The following is a 12,658-nucleotide window of genomic DNA, read 5'->3' as shown; positions in this document are numbered from 1 at the left end:
ATAGCGCTGAGTAGGGGAACTCACCCCCTGCCCGGAGGGGGCAACTACCCATCCCAAACTGCCCATAAATAGGCATCTAACCATCTCAACCACCTTCACTTCTCCCAGCTAGAGCCGCATCGCAAGCACAGTCTAAAAGGAATAAACACCCCATAGAATATCAATGTGAATAAAAAACACATTATTTTATTAAAAAAAGGGAATAAATACCCCACCCATCCTTTGGTATGTCCTAACTTAGAAATTTAAAATGTACATCTTAACCACCGCCAGACATAGTTTGAACCAAATTATTATCAATAGAGGTAAAAAAAAGGGGGAAAAACAAAGCTCCAACCGGATTTCCTCCATTTCTTTTACAGAATGATAAACGCATACCCAAGCAACAATATTTATACATATTACAATTGTTTAACTTAGGTTAGTTTGTCCACAAAGTCTCTTGCCTTCTCCGATGTGTCAAAGAGATGCATGGATTCATTTAAGGTGATCCAAAGCACTGCCGGATATCTCAGGGAGTACTGAATCCCAAGCATCTTCAATCTTCGCTTGACACCATCATATGATTTTGGTTTCTGGATCACCGCCGCTGAAAAGTCCTGAAAAAGCATGATCTTAGACCCCTCGTAAATTAGGGCCTTTGGATCCTTCCCCTGGAGTCTGGAAGCCTCTATGACTCTCTCCTTATCCCAGTAATGATGGAACCGCACCAGGAAAGGATGAGGGCTTTGACCCAGACCCGACCTCCGTGCTGCGACCCGGTGAGCCCTCTCTATCTTCAATCTTCTCATGCCAGTCTCCAAGTCAAGGAATTTCGGAAGCCAATCTTCAACAAATTCCGCAGGCCGCTCATCCTCCACACCGATGATCTGAATGTTTTTTCTCCTGCCCCTATTTTCAAGATCATCCACTTGGTCACGCAAATTACGAACCTGCCTCTTCAGGGCCCGGATATCTTCCTTGAATGAACTGGCATCAGCTTCCACCACTGTGACCCCGTGCTCCACCTCATCCGTCCTCTTCTCCAGGTCTTCCAGCTGCTGCCCATGCTTCTGCAGCAAGAGAGAGACTGGAGCCAGCTTATCTTCAATCTGTTTCCCCAAGATCTCGCGAGATTTCGAGAGCTGGTCCACCAGGTCCTGGAGAGTAATCTGCTCTGAGGCTGCTGCAGGCTGAGCTGCAGGCCTGGCCTCAGATGCTTCTCCTCCCTTTTTAAGCATTTCTGCACAGCTGAAAATACAGGTAAGTCAATTTTTAAATGTTTCTTGGGGCTCCACAATCTTTCCAACACCCCAAGAAATCCTGATGACTTGGGTTGGGTGGGTTAAAGGACTGTCCTGCTCCTGCTGCAATGCGAAGCTCTGCAGTGTGATCTTCTCAGATCGCCGCCATCTTAGATCCCCTCCTCAATTCAATATTGATGTGCCCATATGGCATTGGGGTAGTATTAGTTCATAAGTGGCCAAATGAAGAAGTACACCCAATAGTGTATGCATCCAGGACTTTGGCTCATGCAGACTGTAAATACACCCAGATAGAAAGGAAGGTTTGGCAGTCATATTTGGAGTCAGCAAGTTTCACCAATGCCTTTAATGGACATAAATAACAAACCACAAACCCCTGCTAGATCTATCCAAAGAGGTCAAGACAATGCCTCCCATAGCTTCAGGCTGAATTCAGCAGTGGGTTCTAATAATAAGTGCGCATAATTACAAGTTGGAACACCCTCTGGGTGGCCAAGTAGCAAATGTGGCCTCCTGTTGGCAGATATACCAACAGTGGTATCGCCACTGGAACAGTCTGTAATGGTTTTAAATTTCCTGGACACACTCCCAATCACAGCTGACAATATCAGATTTTGGAAGCAGAAAGATCCGGTCCTGACAAAACTGAAACAGCTGGTGGTGATAGGGGAAACCTAAGGGCCGTACAATCAGAACTGAAACCTTTTTGAACCCAGAGAAAGCAGATCACAGTAGAGGTCGCTACATTATTGTGGAGAGCAACAGTGAGCAAAGGTTGATGCCAGATACTGGCTTTGATTTGATTTATTGATTTTATTTATTCTTGTCACACATATTAAAGTATAACGAAAAGTTGTTTTGTGTGCAGTACAGGCAGATCATAACATACAAGTTTGCAGCTGACACAAAGATTGGTGGAGTGGCAGAAAGCATTAGGGACTGTGTCAGAGAATACAGGTGGATATACATAGACTGGAGAGTTGGGCGGAAAAGTAGCAAATGGCTTTCAATCCAGTCAAATGTGAGGTCATGCATTTAGGCAAGTCTAATTCTAGAGCGAATGATACAATGAATGGAAGAGCATTGGGAATAGCTGATGGGCAGAGAGATCTGGGAGTGCAGGTCCATTGTACCCTGAAGGTTACTGCACAGGTGGATAGAGTGGTCAAGAAGGCATATAGTATGCTTGCCTTCATCGGACTGGGTATCGAGTATTAGAGCTAGTAAGTCACGTTAAAATTGTACAAGACACTGGTTCGGCCGCATTTAGAATACTGTGTACAGTTCTGGGTGCCACATTGCCAAAAGGATGTGGACGCTTTGGAAAGGGTGCAGAGAAGGTTTATGAGGATGTTGCCTGGCATGGAAGGTGCGAGCTGTGAAGAGAGGTTGAGAAGGTTAGGTTTATTTTCACTAGAAAAAAGGAGATTGAGGGGGGACCTGATTGAGGTTTACAAAATCATGAAGGGTATAGACAGGGTGGATAGAGAAAAGCTTTTTCCAAGGGTGAAGGATTCAATAACGAAAGGTCATGCTTTCAAGGTGAGAGGTGGAAAGTTTAAGGGGGATACACACGGCAAGTACTTCACACAGAGGGTGGTGGGTGTCTGGAACGTGTTGCCAGCAGAGGTAGTAGAGGCAGGCACAGTAGATTCATTTAAGATGCGTCTGGACAGATGCATGAGTAGGTGGGGAGTAGAGGGACACAGATGCTTAGGAATTGACCGAATTAGACAGTACATTTGGATCGGCTCAGGCTTGGAGGGTCGAAGGGCCTGTTCCTGGGCTGTAAATTTTTTTTGTACTTTGTATACAAGGACATACAGATCACAAGGTGATTGAACAGAGTGAAACATACAAAATTACAGTTGCACAGGAGATGCACAAAAGCAAGTTCAACATTAGATTTGAAATTTATGAGGTCCATTCATCAGTCTAATAACAGTGGGGAAGAAGCTGTTCTTGAACCTGTTGGCACCTATGTTTAAGCTTTTGTATCTTCTGCCTGACAGGAGAGATTGGAAGAGTTTATAACTGGAGTGGGAGGGATCTTTGATGACGTTGGCTGCTTTTCTGCAGCAACGGTAAGTGTAGTTGGATGGGAGGTTGGCTTGCGTGACAGTCTGTGCTGTGTACAGAACTTTCTGAAGTTTTTTACAATCCTAGGCAGAGCAGTTGCCGTACCAAGCTGTGACACACCCAGATAAAATGTTTTCGATGGTGCATTTGGCTGAATGAAGCTGTTGGCGAGAAGTTATGTTTGGTGGCCAGGATTGGATGCAGACATAGCCATGTTGGTGGGTCAGTCCCCAGAGTGCCAACAAGAACAGATGTTACCGCCAACAGCTTCCCCACATTTGTGTGAATGGGAGGGTAAACCCTGGATTTGGTTACACATCGGTTGCCCAGGTCCTTTCATGGGTTCAATGCTCTTAGGCATTGAGGATCCCCACTCAAAATGGCAGGACGTGTATAGAGCTCATTCATCAAATGTGGGGGTGACAATGGAAAATCTGCATGCATCTTTTGCAAAACATGGGGTCCTGGATGGTTCCAATTCACTGGCCATCATTTACCAGTAGGGAATTTGAGTATTTCCTAATGTCCAATTGCATTCGATGCATAAGGACTGTTCCAGAACATCCATCATTCAATGGCAGAAAGAGCAGTCCAAACCTTGAAGGCAGGCTAAAGAAACAGCCAGGTAGAAACAATGACTGCAGGTGCTGGAAACCAGAGTCTAGATTAGAATGGTGCTGGAAAAGCACAGCAGTTCAGGCAGCATCCGAGGAGCAGCCTACAGCTTCACTAGATACCAAACTGTCCTTGTTCCTATTTGAGTACAGATCACGCTGTCATGCAACTATAGGGATAGCTCCAGCAGAGTTACCAATGGGGAGGAGACTCTGCACCAGATTAAATCTGATCTTCCCGGACCTTACAGGTGGAGGATGAACCAGCATCAGGAATGCCAATGCCAGACACAAGGTTCTGCGAGAAATAATTCACTTCAGGAGCTGAGGTTTGGTGTAGGAACCACAGAAATGACGCTGAAAGGATAAGAGGCATGGTTGACACAAGGTCAGGTCTAGTGATGTAAAAAGTTTGAGCTGGAGCGATGTAGACCATTTGAAAGCTGCAAACTCACAAATGAGGTGGGAGCAAAATGTGCTTGGGCTCCTTGGAAGAATCGGAAAGTCTGGCAGAACTCTTGGGTTCTCCCTCTCCCTCTGTTGAAGAGAGAGACATGGCAGATCTCACTGCTTTGATGCCTTTGCCACCTGAAGAAGAGGATGAATTTTTTTTCTGAGATGCTGCAGGCGCAAGAGGCGAGCTATTGTTTGTTGCATGCTGCCTGTATCTGAGGCAGAGTCAGAGGAACTTGGCCCGGTGCTAAAACATCCCAGAAGGAACAAGAAAAAGAACTGGACTATGTCCTTGGACTCAGAAGGATAGGGATGTAGTGATTGTAACAAAGTCAGCCAGGTGGATTTCATAGAATATGAGTTCCTTGACTGGGGATGTTAAGAGGTAGATAAAAACAGGAGTTTCATACATGCTGGCACTCTGAGAGCTGGTTCTGAAGGAGCTGGATCAGTTTTAAGGACTTTCCACATGTAAATAAATGGTGATTGGTGATGGGATACCAGCCTCTGGGGAGTTATTTCACTTACTACAATAACTGCCTCCCTAACTAACACTACCTTCATTTGTGCACCCTCCACTGTCTTATCTGGAGATCTTATGTCCCAGAATGTCAAGTTGCCAGTAATGCCACCCCCTCCACCAGATCTGTGTGATGGCAACAATATTGTAATTCCATGTGTCAATCCATGCCCTTAACTCATCTGCCTTACCCCTAATACTCCTGCCATTAAAGTACAGGCCACCCAACCATGCCTTACTCCCTTGATATACCACGTATCTGAACTTGGTCCACATGGTTTCTTTTCTAAGTTACGCTGTATGGCTAATGAACATGGAATGTAGAACAGCGCTGTACAGGCCCTTCAGCACTTGATGTTGCACCAACCTGTGAAACCAACTTGAAGCCCATCCAACCTACACTATCCCATTATCATTCATATGTTTATCCAATGACTATTTAAATGCTCTTAAAGTTAGCGAGTCTACTACTGTTGCAGACAGTACATTCCACACCCCTGCTACTCTCTGAGTAAAGAAACTACCTCTGACCTCTTTCCTTTGTCTATCACCCCTCAATTTAAAGTTATGTCCCCTCGTGCTAGCCATCACCATCTGAGAAAAAAGACTCACAATGTCCACCTTATCTACTCCTCTGATCATCTTATATGTCTCTATTAAGTCACCTCTCAACCTTCTTCTTTCTAACAAAAACAGCCTCAAGTCCCTCAGCCTTTCCTCATAAGACCTTCCCTCCATACCAGACAACATCGTGGTAAATCTCCTCTTCAGTCTTTCCAATGCTTCCACATCCTTCCTATAATGCAGTGACCGGAACTGTACGCAATACTCCAAGTGCGGCCGCACCATAGTTTTGTACAGCTGCAACATGACCTCACGGTTCCGAAACTCAATCCCTCTACCAATAAAATCTAACACACTGTATGCCTTCTTAACAACCCTATCAACTTGGGTGGCAACTTTCAGGGATCTATGTACGAAGTGTCCCTGCTCATCCACATTACCATTAGCCCAGTACTCTGTATTCCTGTTACTCCTTCCAAAGTGAATAAACTCACACTTTTCCACATTGAACTCCATTTGCCACCACTCAGCCACTAAGTTCTGTAGCTTATCTATGTCCCTCTGTAACCTGCAACATCCTTCTGCATTCCACAACTCCACCGACCTTAGTGTCATCCGCAAATTTTCTAACCTATCCTTCCAGGTCCTTATCAAGGTCTTTTATAAAAATGACAAATAGCAGTGGCCCCAAAACAGATCCTTGTGGTACCCCACTAGTAACTGAACTCCAGGATGAACATTTCCCATCAATCACCACCCTCTGTCTTCTTTCAGCAAACCAATTTCTGATCCAATCACTCTCAATCCCATGTCTCTATATTTTCTGCAATTGCCTACTGTGGGGAACCATATCAAACGTTTTACTGAAATCCATATACAGCCATCAACCATTTTATCCTCATCCACCTGTTTGGTCACATTCTCAAAGAACTCAATAAGGTCTGTGAGGCACAACCTACCCTTCACAAAACCGTGTTGACTATTCCTAATCAAATTATTCCTTTCTAGATGATTATAAATCCTATCTTTTATAATCCTTTCCAACACTTTACCCACAACCAAAGTAAGGCTCAATGGACTATACTTACTGGGGTTGTCCCTACTCCCCTTCTTGAACAAGGGGACAACATTTGCTATCCGCCAGTCTTCTATCACTATTCCTATAGACAATGATGAAATAAAGGCAAAAGTGAGGACTACAGATGCTGGAAATCAGAGTCTAGATGAGAGTGGTGCTGGAAAAGCTCAGCAGGTTAGACAGCATCCGAGGAGCAAGAAAAGCTTTGCCCAAAACGTCGATTTTCCTGCTCCTCGGATGCTGCCTGACCTGCTGTGCTTTGCCAGCCCCACTCTAATCAATGACAAAATAAAGATCAACGCTAAAGGTTCTGCAATTTCCTTCCTAGCTTCACAGAGAATCCTTGGATAAATCCCATCCAGCCAGAAAACTGATCTATTTTCACACTCTCCAGAATTGCTAACACCTTCTCGTTATGAACCTCAATCCTGCCTAGTATAATAGCCTCAATCTCAGTCTCAGTCTATCTCAGTATCCTCAACAACATTGTCTTTTTGCTGTGGAAATACTAACAAAAAATATTCATTTGCTGCCTCTCCTATCTCCTCGGATTCCATACATAACTTCCCAGTACTGTCCTTGACTGGCCCTAATCTTACTCTAGTCATTTTTTTTTATCCCTGACATACCTACAGAAAGCTTTAGGATTTTCCTTGATCCTACCTGCCAAAGACTTTTCATGTCCTCTCCTGGCTCTTCTCAGCTCTCTCTTTAGGTCTTTCCTGGCTAACTTGTAACTCTCAAGCGCTCTAACTGAGCTTTCATGTCTCATCCTCACATAAGCCTCCTTCTTTCTCTTGACAAGAAATTCAACTTCTTTAGTTCCCTCGCGATTCCCTCGCTTGACCACTTCCTCCCTGCCTGACAGGTACATACTTATCAAGGACACGCAGTAGCTGTTCCTTGATCAAGCTCCACACTTCAATTGTGCCCAGCCCCTGCAGCTTCTTTCCCCATTCTATGTATGCTGAATCTTACCTATTCGCATCATAATTGCCTTTCCCCCAGCCATAACTCCTGCCCTGTGGTACACTCCTATCCATTTCCATCACTAAAGTAATCGTAACCGAATTGTGATCACTATCTCCAACCTATGTCATTGGTGCCTATGTGACCATTGGTGCCGCTGCTCCCCCTCCCTGGCAAGGATCTCGAAAACACGATCTGAGACATCACGAACCTGGGAGGCAACACACCAACTGTGAGTTTCTCTCATTCCCACAGAATCTTCTGTCTGTCCCCCTAACTATGGAGTCCCCAATGACTAATGCTCTGCTCTTCTCCCCCCTTCCCTTCTGAGCAATAGGGACAGACTATGTGCCAGAGACCTGTATCCCATGGCTTATTCCTGGTGAACCAACTGATGAAGGAGCGGCATCCGAAAGCTAGTGCTTCCAATTAAACCTGTTGGATTATATAACTTGGTGTTGTGTGATTTTTAACTTTGTACACCCCAGTCCAACACCGGCATCTCCAAATCATGGCTTATCCCTGGTAAGTTATTCCCCCCAACTAGCACACTGACACACTAATACAATGTGACCCCCCTGCCGCTGCTGAACTAATTTAAACTCCTCCCAGCAGCACTAGCAAACCTTTCCAAAGGATGTTGGTTCCATCCTGGACTCTAGAACATTACCTGGGTCTCTAAATTAATAGTTCAGCAATAATACCACCAGACCATCACCTCTTCTTAATCAACTATCTAGCTCCCCGAACTTCTGATGCAAGACCTCACCCCTCATTCTAACTATATTGTTTGTACCTCCACCTTTGTCTTATCACCCTCCCCCTTCATGGTGCCCTGTAGCCACTCAGTGACATACTTGACTCTGGCACCAAAGAACACCATGCCTGGTTGTAACCCATTCCCTTCTTTGATTCAATCCCTTCGGCAGTGGTGTAATCACTTCTCTAAATGTGCAATCCACAAAGTTCTCAGTCTCGCAGATGTGCCATAGTGTCTCCAGCCACGCTTAAGGTCCAAAACCCAGAGCTCAAGTTTGTGAGGGTGGGAATACATTCCTGCACTTGTGGTCATCTAGGATTCTGCTGGGGCCTGTGACTCCCTATAAGAGATAGAACACCCATTTCACTTGGCTGACCTCACCTGCCATGATTTAAATTTCCTTAGTCTTCCTTAAACTTGTACAGTCTTACTAGTTAAATTTAACTTTCTCATTAAACAATTTTACACTTAGACAGCAGATCTTACCTTATGAAAATTTTATCTCCATAAGATCTCATATTTTTTTTAAAATCTGAATTCGGGGGGATTGGCAAAGTGGATGCAATGACTGAAGCCCACTAAATATTCTTAACTCATATGAGATGAGGTTGAATGCCGTGTCAGGTTTGAGCAGGAGAATGCAGCGTGCCTTTAGGGAAAGCTTCAGAAATCTGAGATCATGCTAAAAAGGCAAGACCCATTGTAAACGTCTCTATGTGGAACAACTTGTATTTTCGGTAGGACTTTTCTTTCACTATTAGTCATGTTTAGATCATGGTTTGCTTGGCAATCATCATTGTTATAACACAACTGAACTGAAATTGAACCCAGAACTCAAAAGATATAATTCAGTACCCAGCAGGAAGAACCATACTTACGAGTTACGTTAACATCTTTTGTAGATGGCTTAGGCCAAGTTATAAAATTTGTTTGTTGTCTGCAGTAATTCGTCATGTGAGATGCCGTTTTTTGGATTGGAGTCAACAGAATCTCTACATAAAAAACATTATAACAATCATTATAATGTTACAATGTACTTAAAAATCATATATAAAATTGATCATAATGATGAGATGTGGGCACTGCTAAAATGGTCACTGATCACTGTTCATTCCTATTTGAGATGTTATTGAACTACCTTCTTGCATTGTCCACAACTCCACCGACCTTAGTGTCATCCACAAATTTACTAACCCATCCTTCTATGCCCTTATCCAGGTATTTTATAAAACTGACAAACAGCAGTGGCCCCAAAACAGATCCTTGTGATACCCCACTAGTAACTGAACTCCAGGATGAACATTTCCCATCAACCACCACCCTTTCTTCTTTCAGCCAGCCAATTTCTGATCCAAACCGCTAAATAACTCTCAATCCCATGCCTCCATGTTTTGTGCAATAGCCTACCATGGGGAACTTTATCAAATGCCTTACTGAAATCCACATACACCACATCAACCGCTTTACCCTCATCCACCTGTTTGGTCACCTTCTCAAAGAACTCAATAAGGTTTGTAAGGCATGACCTACCCTTCATAAAATCGTATTGACTATCCCTAATCAATTTATTCCTAATGAGATGATTATAAGTACTATTTCTTATAACCTTTTCCAATATTTTACCCACAACCAAATTGAGGCTCACTGGTCTGTAATTTCCAGGGTTGTCTCTAATCCCCTTCTTGAACAGGGGAACCATATTTGCTATCCTCCAGTCTTCTGGTACTATTCCTGTAGACAATCACAACATAAAGATCAAAGCCAAAGGCTTGGCAATCTCCCCCCTAGCTTCCCAGAGAATCCAAGGATAAATCCCATCAGACCCAGGGGATTTATCTATTTTCACACTTTCCAGAATTTCTAATAACGCCTCCTTGTGAATCTCAATCCCATCTAGTCTAGTAGCCTGTGTCTCTGTATTCTTTTCGACAACATTGTCTTTTTCCAGTGTGAATACTGACGATAAGTATTCATTTAGCGCTTCCCCTATCTCCTCTGACTTCACGCACAACTTCCCACTCCTGTCCTTGATTGGCCCTAATCTTACTTCAGTCATTCTTTAATCCCTTATATACCTGTAGAAAGCTTTAGGGTTTTCCCTGATCATATCCGCCAACAACTTCTCATGTCCCCTCCTTGCTCGTCTTAGCTCTCTCTTTAGATCTTTCCTGGCTACCGTGGAACTTTCAATCGCCCTAATTGAGCGTTCACATCTCATCCTAACATAAGCCTTCTTCTTCCTCTTGACAAGAAATCCAACTTTCTTAGTAAACCACAACTCCGGCACTTGACAACTTCCTCCCTGCCTGACAGGTATATACTTATCAAGGACACACAGTAGCTGTTCCTTGAATAAACTCCACATTTCTATTGTGCCCATGCCCTGCAGTTTCCTTCCCCATTCTATGCATTCTAAATCTTACCTAATCGCATTGTAATTGCCTTTCCACCAGCTGTAATTCCTGCCCTCTGGCATATACCTATCCCTTTCTATTGCTAAAGTAAACATAACCGAATTATGGTCTCTATCACCAAAGTGCTCACTTACCTCCAAATCTAATACCTGGCCAGGTTCATTACCCAGTATCAATCTAATGTGGCCTCATCCCTTGTAGACCTGTCTACATATTGTGTCAGAAAACCCTCCTGCACACAATGGTCAAAAACTGACCCATTTAAAGTACTTGAACTATAGTATTCCTGGTTAGTATTTGGGAAGTTGAAGTCCCCCATAACAACTACCCTGTCACTCTTGCTCCTACGAGAATCATCTTTGTTATCCTTTCTTCTGCATCTCTGGAACTATTCGGAGGCCGAGAGAAAACTCCTAACAGGGTGACCTCACCTTTCCTCTTTCTAATCTCAGCTCATACTACCTCAGTTGACAAGTCCTCAAACGTCCTTTCTGCAGCCATAATACTGTCCTTGACTAAGAATGCCACACCTCCACCTCTTTTACCATCTTCTCTGTTTTCACTGAAACATCTAAATCCCAGAACCAGACTTGTCTGAGTCCAAGCCTGAACGTTGTTTAAGTCATACTAAACATGGGCACAGACTACTTGATCGCTTGCAAAATTGTAATGGATATATTCCAACCAATGTTTCCTCTAAATTCTGTTTACTGTGTAGAGTTGGCTTATTGCACTGTGTGGACCCTTTAAGGGAACAGTCCTTCTGATGCATAGAATCACAGAATCCTTAAAGAAAGAGGTCATTCAGCCATTTGAGTTTGCACCAACCTCCAAAGACTATCCCACCCGGAACTACCACCCCACCCTATCCCCGTAAACCTTTACATTATTTTTTACCATGGCTCGTCCACCTAATGTACAACTTAGTATTGCCAAACCACCTAACCTGCACATCTTTGGGCTGTGTACAAAGAAATGGACATTAAACTGAATTTGAGCCCAGGACCCAAAGGTGTGATCCAGTACCCAACAGCAAGATTTACTTACTTTTTGTGTGAAAATTGTTCACAGATGGTTTAGGCTTGATTAGAAAATCTGAATGCTGTGTGTGGAAATTTGTCATGTGAGATGCAGCTTTCTTGATTGGAGTCAGAAGATTCTCTACAGATTAAATCATGGTTAGAAATCTTGTAACATTGTAAAGCATTTGCAATTCACAAATAAAATTTATCATAATCAAGATTTCCCGATCAAGATTATCATACCACAATCATTGCCGTAAAAAGTTAATTCATATCTAAAAATGAATTTCACAAAGTCCTACACTGAAAGCCCTACTCTAGAACTTTTGAATGAAACGGTCACTGACAGATGAATTCAAGGATTTTCAAAGTGAGTGAAAAACCACACTACAAGATCTTGATCTCACAATGTCCCAAAGCACTTCATAAAGAGTACACTTTTGAATCAGAAATTGTTCTTGTGTAGGTAGAGAAGACTTGTGGGAAGGAATGTCACATAAGCAGAAAATGGATAAGTTAATCTGTTTCTTTTTCATTCTGTTGGAGGGATTGTTGGATAATACATCAGAACACTTGCCAGCTCTTCATTAGAAAGTGTCAGAGCTTTTATTACATATGCTTCCATAGGCAGATTTGGTTCTAGCATCTCATCCAAAAGATTGCACCTTGTAAAATGTCGAACCTCCTTTACACTACACTGCAGATTCAACTGAGATCACCTACTTAAGCCTGACATTTTACAGAAGCTGTATTACAGCAATTTCGGGGGGGAAATTGCGGTCCTTGAAGAAGGAGGCCATCAAGGACCGCAATTTCCCCCCCGACGTGGTCGACGATGCCCTCCACCGCATCTCTTCCACTTCCCGATCCTCCGCCCTTGAACCCCGCCCCTCCAACCGCCACCAGGACAGAACCCCACTGGTCCTCACCCACCACCCCAC

General features: G+C 43.6%; 1 protein-coding gene across 1 annotated transcript in view; it reads right to left on the bottom strand.

The window, feature by feature from the left end:
- terb1 (telomere repeat binding bouquet formation protein 1) overlaps positions 1 to 12,658 on the bottom strand; it is a 169,461-nt gene that overhangs the window by 49,031 nt on the left and 107,772 nt on the right. Inside the window, exons 17-18 of the mRNA XM_043707505.1 lie at positions 11,743 to 11,856; positions 9,160 to 9,273 (exon numbers count right to left, since the gene is read on the bottom strand). Coding sequence (XP_043563440.1) covers positions 9,160 to 9,273; positions 11,743 to 11,856 — 228 coding nt within the window. The remainder of the gene's footprint in view (positions 1 to 9,159; positions 9,274 to 11,742; positions 11,857 to 12,658) is intronic.

This window comes from Chiloscyllium plagiosum, chromosome 17 (assembly GCF_004010195.1).
Source record: "Chiloscyllium plagiosum isolate BGI_BamShark_2017 chromosome 17, ASM401019v2, whole genome shotgun sequence".
NCBI classification, from domain to species: Eukaryota; Metazoa; Chordata; class Chondrichthyes; order Orectolobiformes; family Hemiscylliidae; genus Chiloscyllium; species Chiloscyllium plagiosum.
This window is presented reverse-complemented; position numbering and strand designations above follow the sequence as displayed.